A 13,561-nucleotide genomic window follows, 5' to 3' on the forward strand; every position below is an offset into this window, starting at 1 on the left:
TTCCCTGAAAACACAGCTAACCATGCTTTATCTGTTGGTATGCCAGCTTTTGTGATAACCATGGGGCTTGTTAGTGAGATTTCAAGCTTGTTTCTGTTTTTTATTCTTATAAAAAGAATGTGTTTTAATTTTTAAGAAAACTTTCTAACATTGGAAACCCAATGCTCCTGAGATTTTAAGCATTACACTGCTGCAGCTCGGTGATATCCATAATCACATAGAATTGGATGTTGCCGCGACACTAGCTTTCACACATACGCACACACACAGATGCACACCAAACTATCGCTGCATCGCTGCACGCTACAGAGAGCATCTCAGAATCCCCCGACATACACAGCTCCCTGCCAGACTCCCCCAAAATTGGCATCTCTTGCTCCATACCCTGCATCAGCTGGCCCTCAGCTCTGGCAGCAGCTTGGCACAGGCTGCGACCACCAACAGTGTCTCATCATTGCACAAGATTAGACCCAGCTCTGCAAATAATACACTGAAAGCAATGTTATCAATCCCCCTTGAGGGTGCAAGGAGTGGCTGGTGGGAGGTAGATCGAGGTACAGCTCGGCCTGCCCAGCACTAAAAAGCTGTCATAAGTGGTCTTCTTTGTGTTAATGTTTGTTTTGGCTGCACATTTTTGTACATTATGCATATTGCAAATGTAGCATTGGACAATTTCCTGACCTCATTAAGGAACATAATGAATGGAATTATGTGTGATAGCAAACAATCTTGATAGCGATCATCCCTCTGTTTGCTCTGCTCAGGTATGAGTGGTTCAAAGACCTTGACCTGAAGTGGTACGGCCTCCCGGCGGTTTCCAACATGCTGCTGGAGATCGGCGGTCTGGAGTTCACTGGCTGCCCCTTCAGTGGCTGGTACATGGGCACAGAGATTGGCGTGAGGGACTTCTGTGACACCTCACGCTACAACATTTTGGAGGTAGTGTGTTATGCCAGAAATACAGCGTCATGTTCCATTCGAGAGGAGGAAAAGAATCGGAGGCACAGATTGACTGAAGCCTTGTGCAGATAGGAGCATGTGTTGTATCACAAATGATCCAATCAGAAAGCAATTCATCTTGTAATTGTGCACACCGAGGAGAAAGCTGATTAACAACACTTGTCAAGAAATAAAACCTCTGTGTGCTTAGTTACAAACCCTCTGCATAAAACCAGTGTTACTTTTGATACTATGCCCAAATGTTTGTTTATTAATGTATCTGCTCTTGTGTGTATATATGGATTTGAAGTGGCAAACGGAATTGTGGTCTATTCTGAAATATTAAACAAATTATTTTAGAGCATACAGTATAAATACACTGGTGATATGGCAGCTGGACTGTCTGCTATAAATGCTGGTATCATATTATATTCAGACAAGTGAAAGAGAGCGTTTCTCATCCAAAAATTCCAGACGAAGCCAGAGTGGTCCAATTATGAAGAGCACTTCAGGGCACATGGGTGCCAGTTTTGGTGGATTTGTCTTATGACTGAAGCACAGAAAATGGCCTCGCAGTGATGATGAGGGCTGTTGGCTTGTGCTCTGTTATTTGGAGGTTTTTAACATACATTTCATCAATTATTTGGTAAATAAGCTGAAATAAAGAGGAGGAAGAAAAGTTAGTTAAAAGGTTGAAGATGTCATCACTTTGGTGACACACTTTCTTAGATGTTGAAGAACAGATGATATGTCCCAATTCGTGTACTTCTTCTAGTACACTTACATGCTAGTACACTTACTCATGTACTGTGTGAATTTTGACAGAGTAGTCTCAAACAGCACACTGCCATTCTGCACTTAGCAGAAATAACTAGCATTTGAATGCATCGCCCGTCAACCTATCAACCAACAATAAACACACTGATGGCTTCTATCCAACAGCAGTATAGTGATACTTTGTAGGGGGGAAAAAGGCCGTATTTGTGAGGCCGTGTACACCTTGCATTTGTATAGTTCAGCTTCCTCGGCTGCCGCAGGTCAGTGAAAAGTGTCCAGTGTTTCAGACTCAATTAGTGGATCAATATGAGTACTCATAGTTCACTGCATGTTTCCATACTTGACAATTTGAAGGTACTTATGCTCTCAAAGCACGTCCAAGTACGCAAGTATTTGATTTGAGACAGTAATATAGGAAATGTTTCAAATTCTTTTTTTTAAATTTTCAATAATGAAATATTATGAACCAGCACCTGCTCGATGCCTAAAACATACTTGAACATTCTATTTTATTTTGAAAAATCTAAACATGTAAATAGAAGTTTCATACCAAGGACATGAGAAGTGAATTGTCCCATCATCCTATCATAATCCCATCATTGTTTTTTAAGGACAGTACAACTATGTTACATTATCACACAACACAGCAGTCGTGTTTTAAAATCTAATTAAAAAATTTAACCAGAATTTCCTGTTCCGTTTTAAGAGAAAAAAACAGAAGCAATTCAACAACTATGGCCACCAACCAGTGCAAACATTTTCACATCCAAACTTTTTCTTTCTATATTGTGTAGGAGGTTGCTAACAAGATGGCCTTAGACACCAGGAAGACCTCTTCCCTTTGGAAAGACCAGGCACTCGTGGAGATCAACATTGCTGTCCTCCACAGCTTCCAGGTTTGTGCTTCATTCATTCAAAGTAATACAACACCAAAACAGATGTGAAAGGTTCTCAGGGAATCAACACCTACAGGTGATCAAGTTTCATGGTGGAAAAAAAAGTCTTCATTTAGACTTCTCAAATCTCTTCTGGAACATAAAATACTTCATACTTATCTCTCAAACTCTATGCTCAGATACTCTTAGTTTTGTAAATAAACATGTTTATATCTATTTGTCTAAAACAAGCTGTGTAGCTGTTTATATTTGTCACTTAAGAGTCACTCCTAGTAATCAGCATGCATAGATAGATATTAAGTGCCACTTTAAGTCGAATCATCGTTAATAATAAAACAAGCCTTACTTGGTTGTGAAATAACCTAAACATTTTATTTTTATCCTATGTTTAGTCGTGCAAAGTGACCATAGTGGACCATCACTCGGCCACAGAGTCCTTCATGAAGCACATGGAGAATGAGTATCGGGTGCGAGGAGGCTGTCCTGGAGACTGGGTCTGGATCGTGCCTCCGATGTCGGGAAGTATCACGCCGGTTTTTCACCAAGAGATGCTCAACTACCGTCTCACTCCTTCCTTTGAGTATCAGGTGAGGAGGTCGTTCATTTCTATTCTGTAATTCTAACACATCAACTTGATGTATTTTTCGAAGGAAATCATTGAAGGAAAAATTTACTACTTTTTACGCGGATGTGCATTAAGTGTTGATAGTAAATGTAGGCAATTTAAGCAATAAATAGTGTGCTATGTTGACAGAGAAAGATTCGTTTTTTTCTGCTTGCGGAGCAGTGCGTCCATGTACCAGGATGCATTGCGCATGAGCTTCTGACGCCTGACTCCAAAACCTTCCACCCCCTTTGCGAAGTCTGTCCCCTGGTAGCACTCACGCAACAAAACATCAATAAGCAGCCACATGACATTGTTTGCACAGAGCAAAAGACAGGAACGTAGGCAGTTGGCTGTTTCATCAGGCATCTATGTGTACTGATCACATACTGTAACGTTAGCAGCTTTTCTAAACACAAACAACACAACGCTTGTCCAACGTTGCTGTGTATCAGATCCGTCACCCACTTTGTTAGCTTAAACATAAAGTTAGAAGACAAAAATAGTGTCTGCTTTCTCTGCTCTGCTGGTTTAAGTTGTCTTCTCCGGTTTATCTTTGTATGCTGATGAAAGTCTCGAGCACACCTCTGTCCAAGGGGGGGGGGGAACATTAGTGCATCGTAAAAAAACATTGGTGTTGGCAAAAGCACCCAATAAAAACTGTCCACGCTGAAAATCATCGCTGCAGAATAATCTTATTTCAGATGGCATCGGATAACAATTTGAGAAAAGGCAGCCATTGCTTGCTCTTAGCAGCTCAGTTCCTAGATGGTCCTCATTGCACATATCCTCTTGAACGGCGGGTGTCTTTGGCTGTATACTCTGGCTCGAATAAAAGCCAGTCAAAACACTGTTAAATGCATCATCGTCCATAACATCTACACTCATATGAATGCCAATTTTACTAATACAAACATAGTTAGTCGCAATACAAGTGAAGAAGACAAGTTTTTTCTTTTGGCAATATGGCAATCCAGACAGTTCAGCTAGCCTGTAGCTTTTCTGACCACCAAATACATCACTGTACATGTTAAATCATGGCACTAATTCTAGAAGAGTAACAGATTTTGCAACCATTTTCCAGAGACGGAAAGAATTTTGGAGGGAGCTGTATATCTTAATATACTTGTAATACAAAGTGGCAAATTTTCCTTTTCATGAAAACTCAAATTTGAAATCATTACTGAGAGTAGAAGTAGAGGAGGCTTATTAAAAGAAGTGTGTACAGCAACAACTGTGCTAAATAAGTTCTGGATACCACAGATTATATCTGTCTTTGAAATATTTTGAATTAAAGACCAACTCAATGCTTTTCCTTCATGCAAAAGCCTGATCCTTGGAACACCCATGTGTGGAAAGGAGTCAATGGGACACCCACAAAGAAACGAGCCATTGGATTCAAGAAGCTTGCCAAGTAAGTGTGCTTGTTTGTTTGTTTTCTGTCTTTTCTTCTCTCTGCATTTTTCGAGTCGAGGGTAAATCGTGACCCAAAATGTCAAAGATAATAAATGATCTGTATATGTTGATTTAAGGCCAAACAAGCAATCACTGTCCTGAGCAAAAGTTAGCCAAATGAGAAGGAAGCCGGTGTAGTCAGCAGTGAAATTCAAACAATCAACCCCTCGGGGTGTAATCAGAGTTTTGACACTGTTTGTCTGTGTATGCATGCACATGTGCACGTGTGTGTTCTGCTATTAATATGCAGTAATTGCCTTGAGGATATGGCAAACTAGGTAATCACAATTGTCACCCATCCGTGGCTGCCTGCTACGGTAAACCACACTACTCTCCATTGGTGGCTTCAGCGGCTCATTAATGAATGTTTTATCAGACATATCGACATGAGGGAATTCTCTGGTGAACGCAAGGGACTAAAGGTTGAAAACTGTGCCTCTAACGTTTCACTTGCTTGGTTTGTATCTCACTCTCACTGTCTCTCCTGTTACATCTGCAGGGCTGTGAAGTTTTCGGCGAAGCTCATGGGCCAGGCGATGGCCAAGAGGGTTAAAGCCACCATACTGTTCGCCACAGAGACGGGCAAATCACAAGATTACGCCAAAACTCTCTGTGAAATCTTCAAGCACGCCTTTGACGCAAAGGTACGCTTGCTCCCACCTTGCATCATCGTTTCCAAAAGTTCAGCTCGAGCTTAGGCGCCATCGTAACTACGTCTAATTGAAAAAAAGGAAGAATTCAATGACACCCCTCCCTGCCACCCTCGCTCTCTGGCTGATGAAGCCAAGCAGATGCCAGATGAGTACAGACGACGAAAGGGCTGAGGAAGAAAGTGTGTCTTCTGTCACATTTTCTTCTTCTCTCATGCAGCAAAGTGCCCGAGGTCGGACACAGGATTTAACCAGCGAAGCGTTGAGCAACGCAGTAGTTTTAAGACAAGATCCCAAAGCACCCCTGGCTGTGCAAATCTGTTTATAAAAAAAAAAAAAAAAAGCAAAAGATGCTGCTCTCAATCATACTCTATGTGCTTTTCCTCTGGGTCATATCTTATTTTCCCTTCCTGTTTTCCCACTGTGATCAATCACAAGAAGAGATTCATGCACGCAAGAGTGTGAATGTGTGTGTCACTGGGAGTGGGTGTGTGTGGATGGATCGCAGGGCAGATGCGAGTGCCTGGAGCCAATCTTCGTTGTTGTGGGGCTAAAGCCTGTTTTCTCTTCACGCCTTTGGTTGTGTGTGTGTGTGTGTGTGCGTGTGTGTGCGTGTGTGTGCGTATGTGTGCGTGTGTGTGTGTGTGTGTGTGTGTGTGTGTGTGCGTGTGCGTGTGTGTGTGTGTGTGTGTGTGCGTGTGCGTGCGTGTGAAACGCAAGCGTGGCCCGTGGCAGACAAACACCATCATGCTGAGCGGTATGCATCATGGATGCCCGTTGTGTGGCAGCAGCATATTATCATCTTGTTAGAGGCGAGGACAGAGTGGTCATTATAACCTCCTCTTCTGCCAGCGGTTGTGTGTTCGGTCTTAATTTACACGCTCAAGTTATCTATCATTTGGAGTGTGTCTAGAAGACCAGAGCGAGATAAAGACTACACCACGTGAGCCGCTGAGATTTCCACAGCATAATGCTCTTTTTTTTTTTCTTCTGCAGGTCATGTCAATGGATGAATATGATGTGGTGGACCTGGAGCATGAGACACTGGTCTTAGTGGTGACCAGCACATTTGGCAACGGTGACCCACCTGAGAATGGAGAGGTATATATGTAATGTTTAACAGCTCGAGTTAATTAACAGCACAGATTACTAATTGTCCTTCATTTGTTGCCGTAGAAATTTGGAGCCGCCTTAATGGAAATGCGCCACCCGACATCCAACACAGAGGATAGAAAGTGAGTTTAGACCCTCAACCTGTCTGTGTTTGCATTCGTTGATGTCAGTTTCCGTCTTTTTGTTTCTTAGGTTTAAAATCTATGTGTCTCACCTCTCTCTCTCCAGGAGCTACAAGGTCCGATTCAACAGCGTGTCCTCTTACTCGGATACTCGCAAGTCCTCCAGCGACGAACCAGAAATCAAGATTAACTTTGAGAGTACCGGACCTCTTGCCAATGTCAGGTAAACAAACCAAACCAGGTCAAGTCAAACTGTCCAATTCTGTAACACTCTAAAGTGTGTAATCCACACTTCAGTCAACTAGAGTATACTGTGTCAGTATCACATTTTGCCGTCCCTATGTGTGAAAAGTCGGCTTTCTAACAGACTTGAACACCAGTTTCCCGGTTGAAAGTCCTGTGTTTGATCTGTCAAACCACCTCATTTTCCTCCATGTGGAGACTTTATCACTCTTTGTATGGGCTGGTCATATGTGTGTGTACTTTTTACGTCGAGGTAAGACAAAAGTGTCACTGACACAGTATCCTCTCGTAGGCTGATGGGTGTTTTACTCAACTAACTTGTCCTCAGCCTGTACTTATGACATGCCTCACATTTCATTTATGAAAATGGGTCAGTCATGTTGAATTTTCATATTTATGTATTGTATAATTATTAAAAATTCATACTTAAGACACAGAAGGACAGTGCAGATGGGGTAAAATCATTATTGGAGTATCTGTACTCGAATAAAATTACTCAATGTAAAAATTTCAGATGACCTTTTTCATAGTAACAAGCAGCTTTAAGATAGTCATTCTTGCCTGTTAAAGTATTTATTCACATGACAAAGAAAACATATCTCTACCCCAGTAACATCTGCACAATATGAATAAAACTTTGAAAAACAAAGCCACAGCCTCGCCTCAGGCTGTTTCAAGTTTCAGGTGGAATAACTTTTATGTCAAGAAATAAATTAATCTGTAGGTTTGCCTCTAAATGAAAGACTGTATTTTGTACTCCCAAATCGTATTTTTTTAATAATACAATGACTTAAAATACAAAAGTTACAGCAATTAATGATCCTTTAACCAGCTTTATAACTAGAATATGTTGTTATTATTATACTTATTGACACTATCTCTCCATATGTAGCATCTTCATTGTGATCTTACATCACTCCACACTGTGCACACTCCACGAGAGGCTGTGAAGCCCCTTTGGGAAGACAAATAGTATTGCTGTGTACAGTTTGCTGATCTGTTAGAGAAGAGGAGACAACAGAAATGCGTCTCTAACTTGAATCTGATGCTGCCTGACTTCTTCACGGTGAAGCAGCGGAACGATGATTCGTCTGCCCTCAGAAAATAATCTATTCCATGTTTACGTCCATTTAAACCCAGACAGGACAGGTATTTGTTAATACGTCAGCTCTTTTCAACTGTTTGCTGCTTTTTAAGAGGGAAGAAACGGCGAGTTTCTAACATGGGCTCAGTGTTGGTGGTGTGCAGCTGTGTATGTTTGTATTTTGCCTGCCTGTAGATCTCCAGGTTCTCCTCTCTTTTTCTGTTTAGGTTCTCAGTGTTTGGCCTTGGCTCCAGGGCCTACCCACACTTCTGCGCCTTTGCCCACGCTGTGGACACACTGTTTGAAGAGCTGGGGGGTGAGCGCATCCTACGCATGGGAGAAGGAGATGAGCTGTGTGGCCAGGAGGAGTCATTCAGAACATGGGCCAAGAAAGTTTTTAAGGTTGGTCTCTTGGGCTGAGACCCTTTGGGTTTGGTTAAGTGTGGTGTGCTTGGAAAGGGCAACACTTTGCACATAGTTTTTTTTCTATATTTCAAGATTAGTATGTTGGTTACTTGTCAAGTTTTGATGCTTGTATGGACCTCGTTTTTAAAATAACACAAATTTTAAACTTCGAGATTTTGATCCTACTTCAGTTGAAAGAGCACATTTTCTAAATCCTTTGCTATTCTGATGTGAATTCGTGCTGTAGTGGTGACGGGTGGCTTTCTAAAATGGTCATACTCTTTCCTGTGGCTGGGTTATTACATGTCAAGGCTGCCTGCGATGTGTTCTGCGTCGGTGATGATGTGAACATTGAGAAGGCCAACGACTCATTGATCAGCAACGACCGCAGCTGGAAGAAGAGCAAGTTCCGCTTAACATACACGGCCGAGGCTCCGGCTCTCACAGAAGGTAAATACTCCAGTGGGAGCAGATTGATGAACTGCTGATGGTGTCTTGACATTAAAGGAGCAATAAGTGCTCCTGAGTACTGCTGCACAAAATAACTGTAATTTATCTGTGGAGAGACGGTAGAATTATTGATCACGACTAATGACTCAGGTATTACATCACCTGGAGCTGAGCTCTGTGGCTCTGCCGTGAAATGAGAAATCATAATGCAATGGCATTTCAGGGCCTTTTTACCCTGAAGGTCTTGACTTCAAAATATTGGAGTAAGTCTGGTTATAGTCCAGTGGTTTGGTTACCTAACTTCCATAAATATATTGTATGTGATATAACATTTAAAATGAGATAAAGAATATGAAGTAGCCATGATGCTGGGTATGATGCATCCAGGTATTATAATAATATTATTATATAATACCAAGACAAAAACATTAAGGGATCAATTTGTGATCAAAACAAGGTAATCTTTGCAAGGTACACGTGACAGAATTACATTTCTGGCAGTTAGAAAAAAAGGTTTTTGATATTTGCATATCTACAAATGTATGTAAAGTGCTAGGAGGTCATTTTTCTGGCATCCAAAAAATATGGGAAAAAAAATTGGGTTTGGTTTTGTCTATATGTTCTGAAAAGGTTACAATCAGTATTAGTTTTATACACATGAAAGTTTTATCTGCCTCATATAAGTGTAGTAGTTTAGTGCACATGCATTGATCTATTAGTATGTTGTATTGTATGATGTACGTCTGTGCAGCAACCCTCCGCGGAAGTCAGTGTCCAGATGTTGTTCAACAAACTATACAGTAGTTACACCATATTCCGGTCGCACTCTAAGGAAACTGTCAAATTCACTGACTTTCCCTGTCTGGGAAAGAGTTTTTAAAATTCTACGACCCTTGGGAACGCTGCATATTACATCCACGAAACCACTGAACCTCCTGTTTCCTGTTTTTCTTTATGCTGAGTTAAGTTTGGATCCTGACTTTGAACCTACTTTAAAGTGGCAGTGATCTTCTCATATAAAACTCTAAAAGAAATCAAATAAATGTATTTTCCAATCAGATCAGGTCTACACATCAACCAATTAATAATCTAAATGTTAAGTATGTAATGTAATATTATTTTTCTCTGCCAACAGCATTATACAGTATTCACAAGAAGAAAGTTAGTGGAGCCAAGATGCTGGAATCTCAAAACCTTCAAAGTCCCAAATCCAAGTAAGTGTGTTGTGACACGTGAAGCTCTTTTCATAAGAGCAAAAATCTCATACAAGTATTTGTAATTTTTGGAAAATGATGTTTAATGGATCTAACGGTTCTTCTGCTGTCCAACTTGCTAATTCTGTTTACAGTGGTGTGTAAACAAAATGAAGCAGACTGAAAGTGATGCAGTGTTATTCCCTAAATCTCTGATCTCTTTCCTAGTCGCTCCACCATATTTGTGCGGCTCCACACAAACAACCATGACAGCCTGAGCTACAAGCCCGGTGACCATCTGGGCATCTTCCCTGGCAACCACGAGGACCTGGTGACAGCTCTTATAGACAAACTGGAGGATGGTCCACATGTCAATCAAATTGTCAAAGTGGAGTTCCTGGAGGAGAGGAACACTGCTCTAGGTGGGTGATGTATTTAGCAACGTCACGCTAGTTTGCGAATACAGAAGGCGTGCAATCAGGAGGGTTTTGGTCGGAAATCTGGGCAGGATGTCAAAATCAAAACGTGAATACGAGACAGTCTCTCTTGCCTCAGCAGACACCACGAAGTCACACTTAAGCAAGGTATTTATGCCCAAAAATTTGTCAGTGAAGCTACATATTGGCAAACAGTTGTGGTGACACTGGAAGACTTAACTGTGATTTCCACTGTGACCGTGAACCAAGGCAAACATTTTCTTTACAAATAAAGCCATTCTTGATAATGGCTTGATAAATATCCTAACTTTCTCTGTAAAATGCTTTTTCCTGTTTCCAACAGCACACCAACGCTGTACTAGAACACTATTGTTTGAATGGTAACTCTTTATTTCAACCCCTTCAGTTCAGCATTTACAAGCAGAATGTGGAGCTTGGTGAACATTTTGGCGCATAAACTCAGTGCATAAACTAGTTCACAAACAACTGTGTAACCTCAGTGGATAATCGGATACATAAACTCAATGCATCATGAAAATAGTGCATAAACAACTGAGTGAATAAACAACTGCAGTGAAAGCTCTTCTGTTGACATAAAGTAAATGAAAATGAACAAAATAACTCAGTCAGACCTAATATATCATGTTACATTTAATTAAATTGTGCTTTATATCTCCACATCTCAGTATACTCACCACGCCCTGCTCCTGTTAGCTCAAGTGCACCTGTTGCAGCAGGTCTTCCACTTCATACAGCACTACATAACAAACATAAACTTTACATATCGTGTCTTATAGTACCATGTTTGCACATTAAATGTTTTAAGCATATATTATGACACCACATGTTTGTATAACATACATTTTTGAAGCTTTTAGGTTGTACACAGTTCATCCGTAATTTACTCTGCACACATGAAAAGAATCTGGAAACAGCAGACCAAGTAACACCTTGTACCTCTATGTTAATGTACATATTCTGATATTGTAGTACAGATGTTACAATTTAAGCATTTTACCCTTTCTGAAACGAGTGATCCTCTAGAGCAGAGGTCTTCAACAGGGGGTCCGCGACCCCTAGGGGGTCCGCGGAGATACTGCAGCGGGTCCGTGAAATTTTTGGTTGATTAGACAATTTTTCATTTATTTATTTTTTTTCCACAAATTTAAATGTCTTTAAATACACATTAACATGAATCCAACATATTGTAGCGAATGGATAAATGGAGGCAGAAGATTTTATCTTTCAGTCAGAAATGGACACATTCAGCGACACACAGGAGCTCTCTGCAGCTGGACACCGGTTCACTCACAGCGTGAGACTAGCCTGGACCTGTCCCTCCAATCCTCCTGCACTCCTCCAGTTTAACATAAAACACAATTTTATACAATATATATATTAGGGGGTCCCTGCTCCATCTCTCTATCAGTTTGGGGGTCCTTGGCCTGAAAAATGTTAAAGACCTCTGCTCTAGAAGACACAGGTAAATCAACCGCACAGAGGCTTTCCACTTCCTGTTTCTCACCTCTCAGCTTTGGTACACCCGAAAGGGCACAATGTCACGCCATCTACTGGTTATAGTGTGAACCTTGTATTTACCACTCAGTTACACACATATATATATATATATATATATATATATATATATATATATATAGACATACTGTATCATACAGTACTTATCTTAGTTACAGCTGTAGACAAATGCATTCATAAACATACTTATATCTGCTGCCAATTACATTTTACTGTGTTATAGCACAATTTAAGCCATTTATTGTTTATGTACTGATCTTAAGAGACTTCCTGGTTCATTTGAATAAATTACAAAGTTTTCAAAATTGCCAGAGAGAGAAGCTGCTTCGGGAATAATTGGATTTCATAAGCATACCTCAGCAAGCATCAGTTGTAGTCATTCTATTGATGGTTAATACATAATGTGAATTAATACAACTTTAACCTTTTTCTTGTCTGCAGGTGTGATCAGTAACTGGACAAATGAGACTCGTATCCCTCCCTGCACCATCGACCAGGCTTTCCAGTACTTCCTGGACATCACCACTCCACCGAGCCCGGTGCTGCTGCAGCAGTTTGCTGCTCTGGCAACAGATGAGAAGCAGAAGAAGAAACTAGAGCTCCTCAGTAAGGTAAATTCACTTTCATGAACACTGACCTTAAAAATTAGCTGATGCAGCTCTGAGTACTTAGCCTGCTCTTAGATTATATAGCCTACACTATAGATTATATAGCCTACACTATAGATTATATAGCCTACACTATAGGTTATATAGCCTACACACATACTTAACATGTGTTTGCTCATGAACAAACACATATCAAATATTCTGTCTCTTTTCTCATTTCCAAATGTATGCATATATTTCTTTCACTTTTTCTGAAATAGTCAACATGGCTTTAGGGTAGCCAATACATTCATGGAAACGCATACAGTAGGAGTTAGTTAGTGCCAAATCAAAGCCGTTGATCGCTTTAACCCAGAGCCATTCCCCCTTGCAGTGCCTCCCACAATTCATTCTCCATTTTTGTCAATGTGTGGAAAAGGCTGGATGAGGCCAAGCAGTGACTCATATGCTCATACACGGAATCGTTGTCACAAAAGCAGGAGGGAAAGATGGAAGGCTTCTAAATTCATAAAGGAAACAGTACAGTAGAGTCGACACTGCATATCATTTTTTTCTTTTTGTATGTGTTAAATCTCAAGTTTAATTCAGAACTAATGCAGGGTTTTCCTCACTTTTCTAATCTTATTTTATATGTCCAGAGATTCTCATACCAGGCATTGTCGTCATCTCTGTCTTGTTACTGTGTTCGGTTTTTTTAAGCATATAAAGAAGGAATTAATTAAGCAAAAAATCATTAGCTTCTGATATGTGTAAAGTCCCACAACCCCATCTGTTTATCAAGGTTGAAAAGCTCGGACCCCAAAGTACTTTTACTGTTAACATTTTGCTAATTGAAACGTGAAAAAATGCTTCAAACTGTGTTGTAGGCTCAGAATGGAGACCACAGCACGCTTCTTCATGGGCGCTGTGTCACTAATTAACAGCTTGAGAAAAAAAGCAAAAGTTTTTGAGCGTGGTGGCATTGCTCTAAGTTCATCACATCCAAATGTCAGTGATGACACACAAAAACAGTTGGGCAGTGAATGGTGAACGTCTCTGCTTGTGGCCTC

At 40.7% G+C, this 13,561-nt stretch overlaps 1 protein-coding gene across 1 annotated transcript in view; it reads left to right on the forward strand.

Moving 5' to 3' along the window:
- The window catches only part of nos1 (nitric oxide synthase 1 (neuronal)), a 47,587-nt gene that overhangs the window by 22,158 nt on the left and 11,868 nt on the right, over window positions 1-13,561 (forward strand). The window contains exons 10-22 of the mRNA XM_069178199.1: window positions 765-939; window positions 2,511-2,612; window positions 3,005-3,199; window positions 4,545-4,630; window positions 5,171-5,315; window positions 6,318-6,422; window positions 6,498-6,556; window positions 6,663-6,779; window positions 8,111-8,285; window positions 8,600-8,738; window positions 9,874-9,952; window positions 10,160-10,353; window positions 12,346-12,515. Coding sequence (XP_069034300.1) covers window positions 765-939; window positions 2,511-2,612; window positions 3,005-3,199; window positions 4,545-4,630; window positions 5,171-5,315; window positions 6,318-6,422; window positions 6,498-6,556; window positions 6,663-6,779; window positions 8,111-8,285; window positions 8,600-8,738; window positions 9,874-9,952; window positions 10,160-10,353; window positions 12,346-12,515 — 1,741 coding nt within the window. The remainder of the gene's footprint in view (window positions 1-764; window positions 940-2,510; window positions 2,613-3,004; window positions 3,200-4,544; window positions 4,631-5,170; window positions 5,316-6,317; window positions 6,423-6,497; window positions 6,557-6,662; window positions 6,780-8,110; window positions 8,286-8,599; window positions 8,739-9,873; window positions 9,953-10,159; window positions 10,354-12,345; window positions 12,516-13,561) is intronic.

This window comes from Embiotoca jacksoni, unplaced genomic scaffold (genome assembly GCF_022577435.1).
Source record: "Embiotoca jacksoni isolate LCO1_2020_lvr unplaced genomic scaffold, fEmbJac1.0.p SCAF_8, whole genome shotgun sequence".
In the NCBI taxonomy this organism is placed as follows: Eukaryota; Metazoa; Chordata; class Actinopteri; family Embiotocidae; genus Embiotoca; species Embiotoca jacksoni.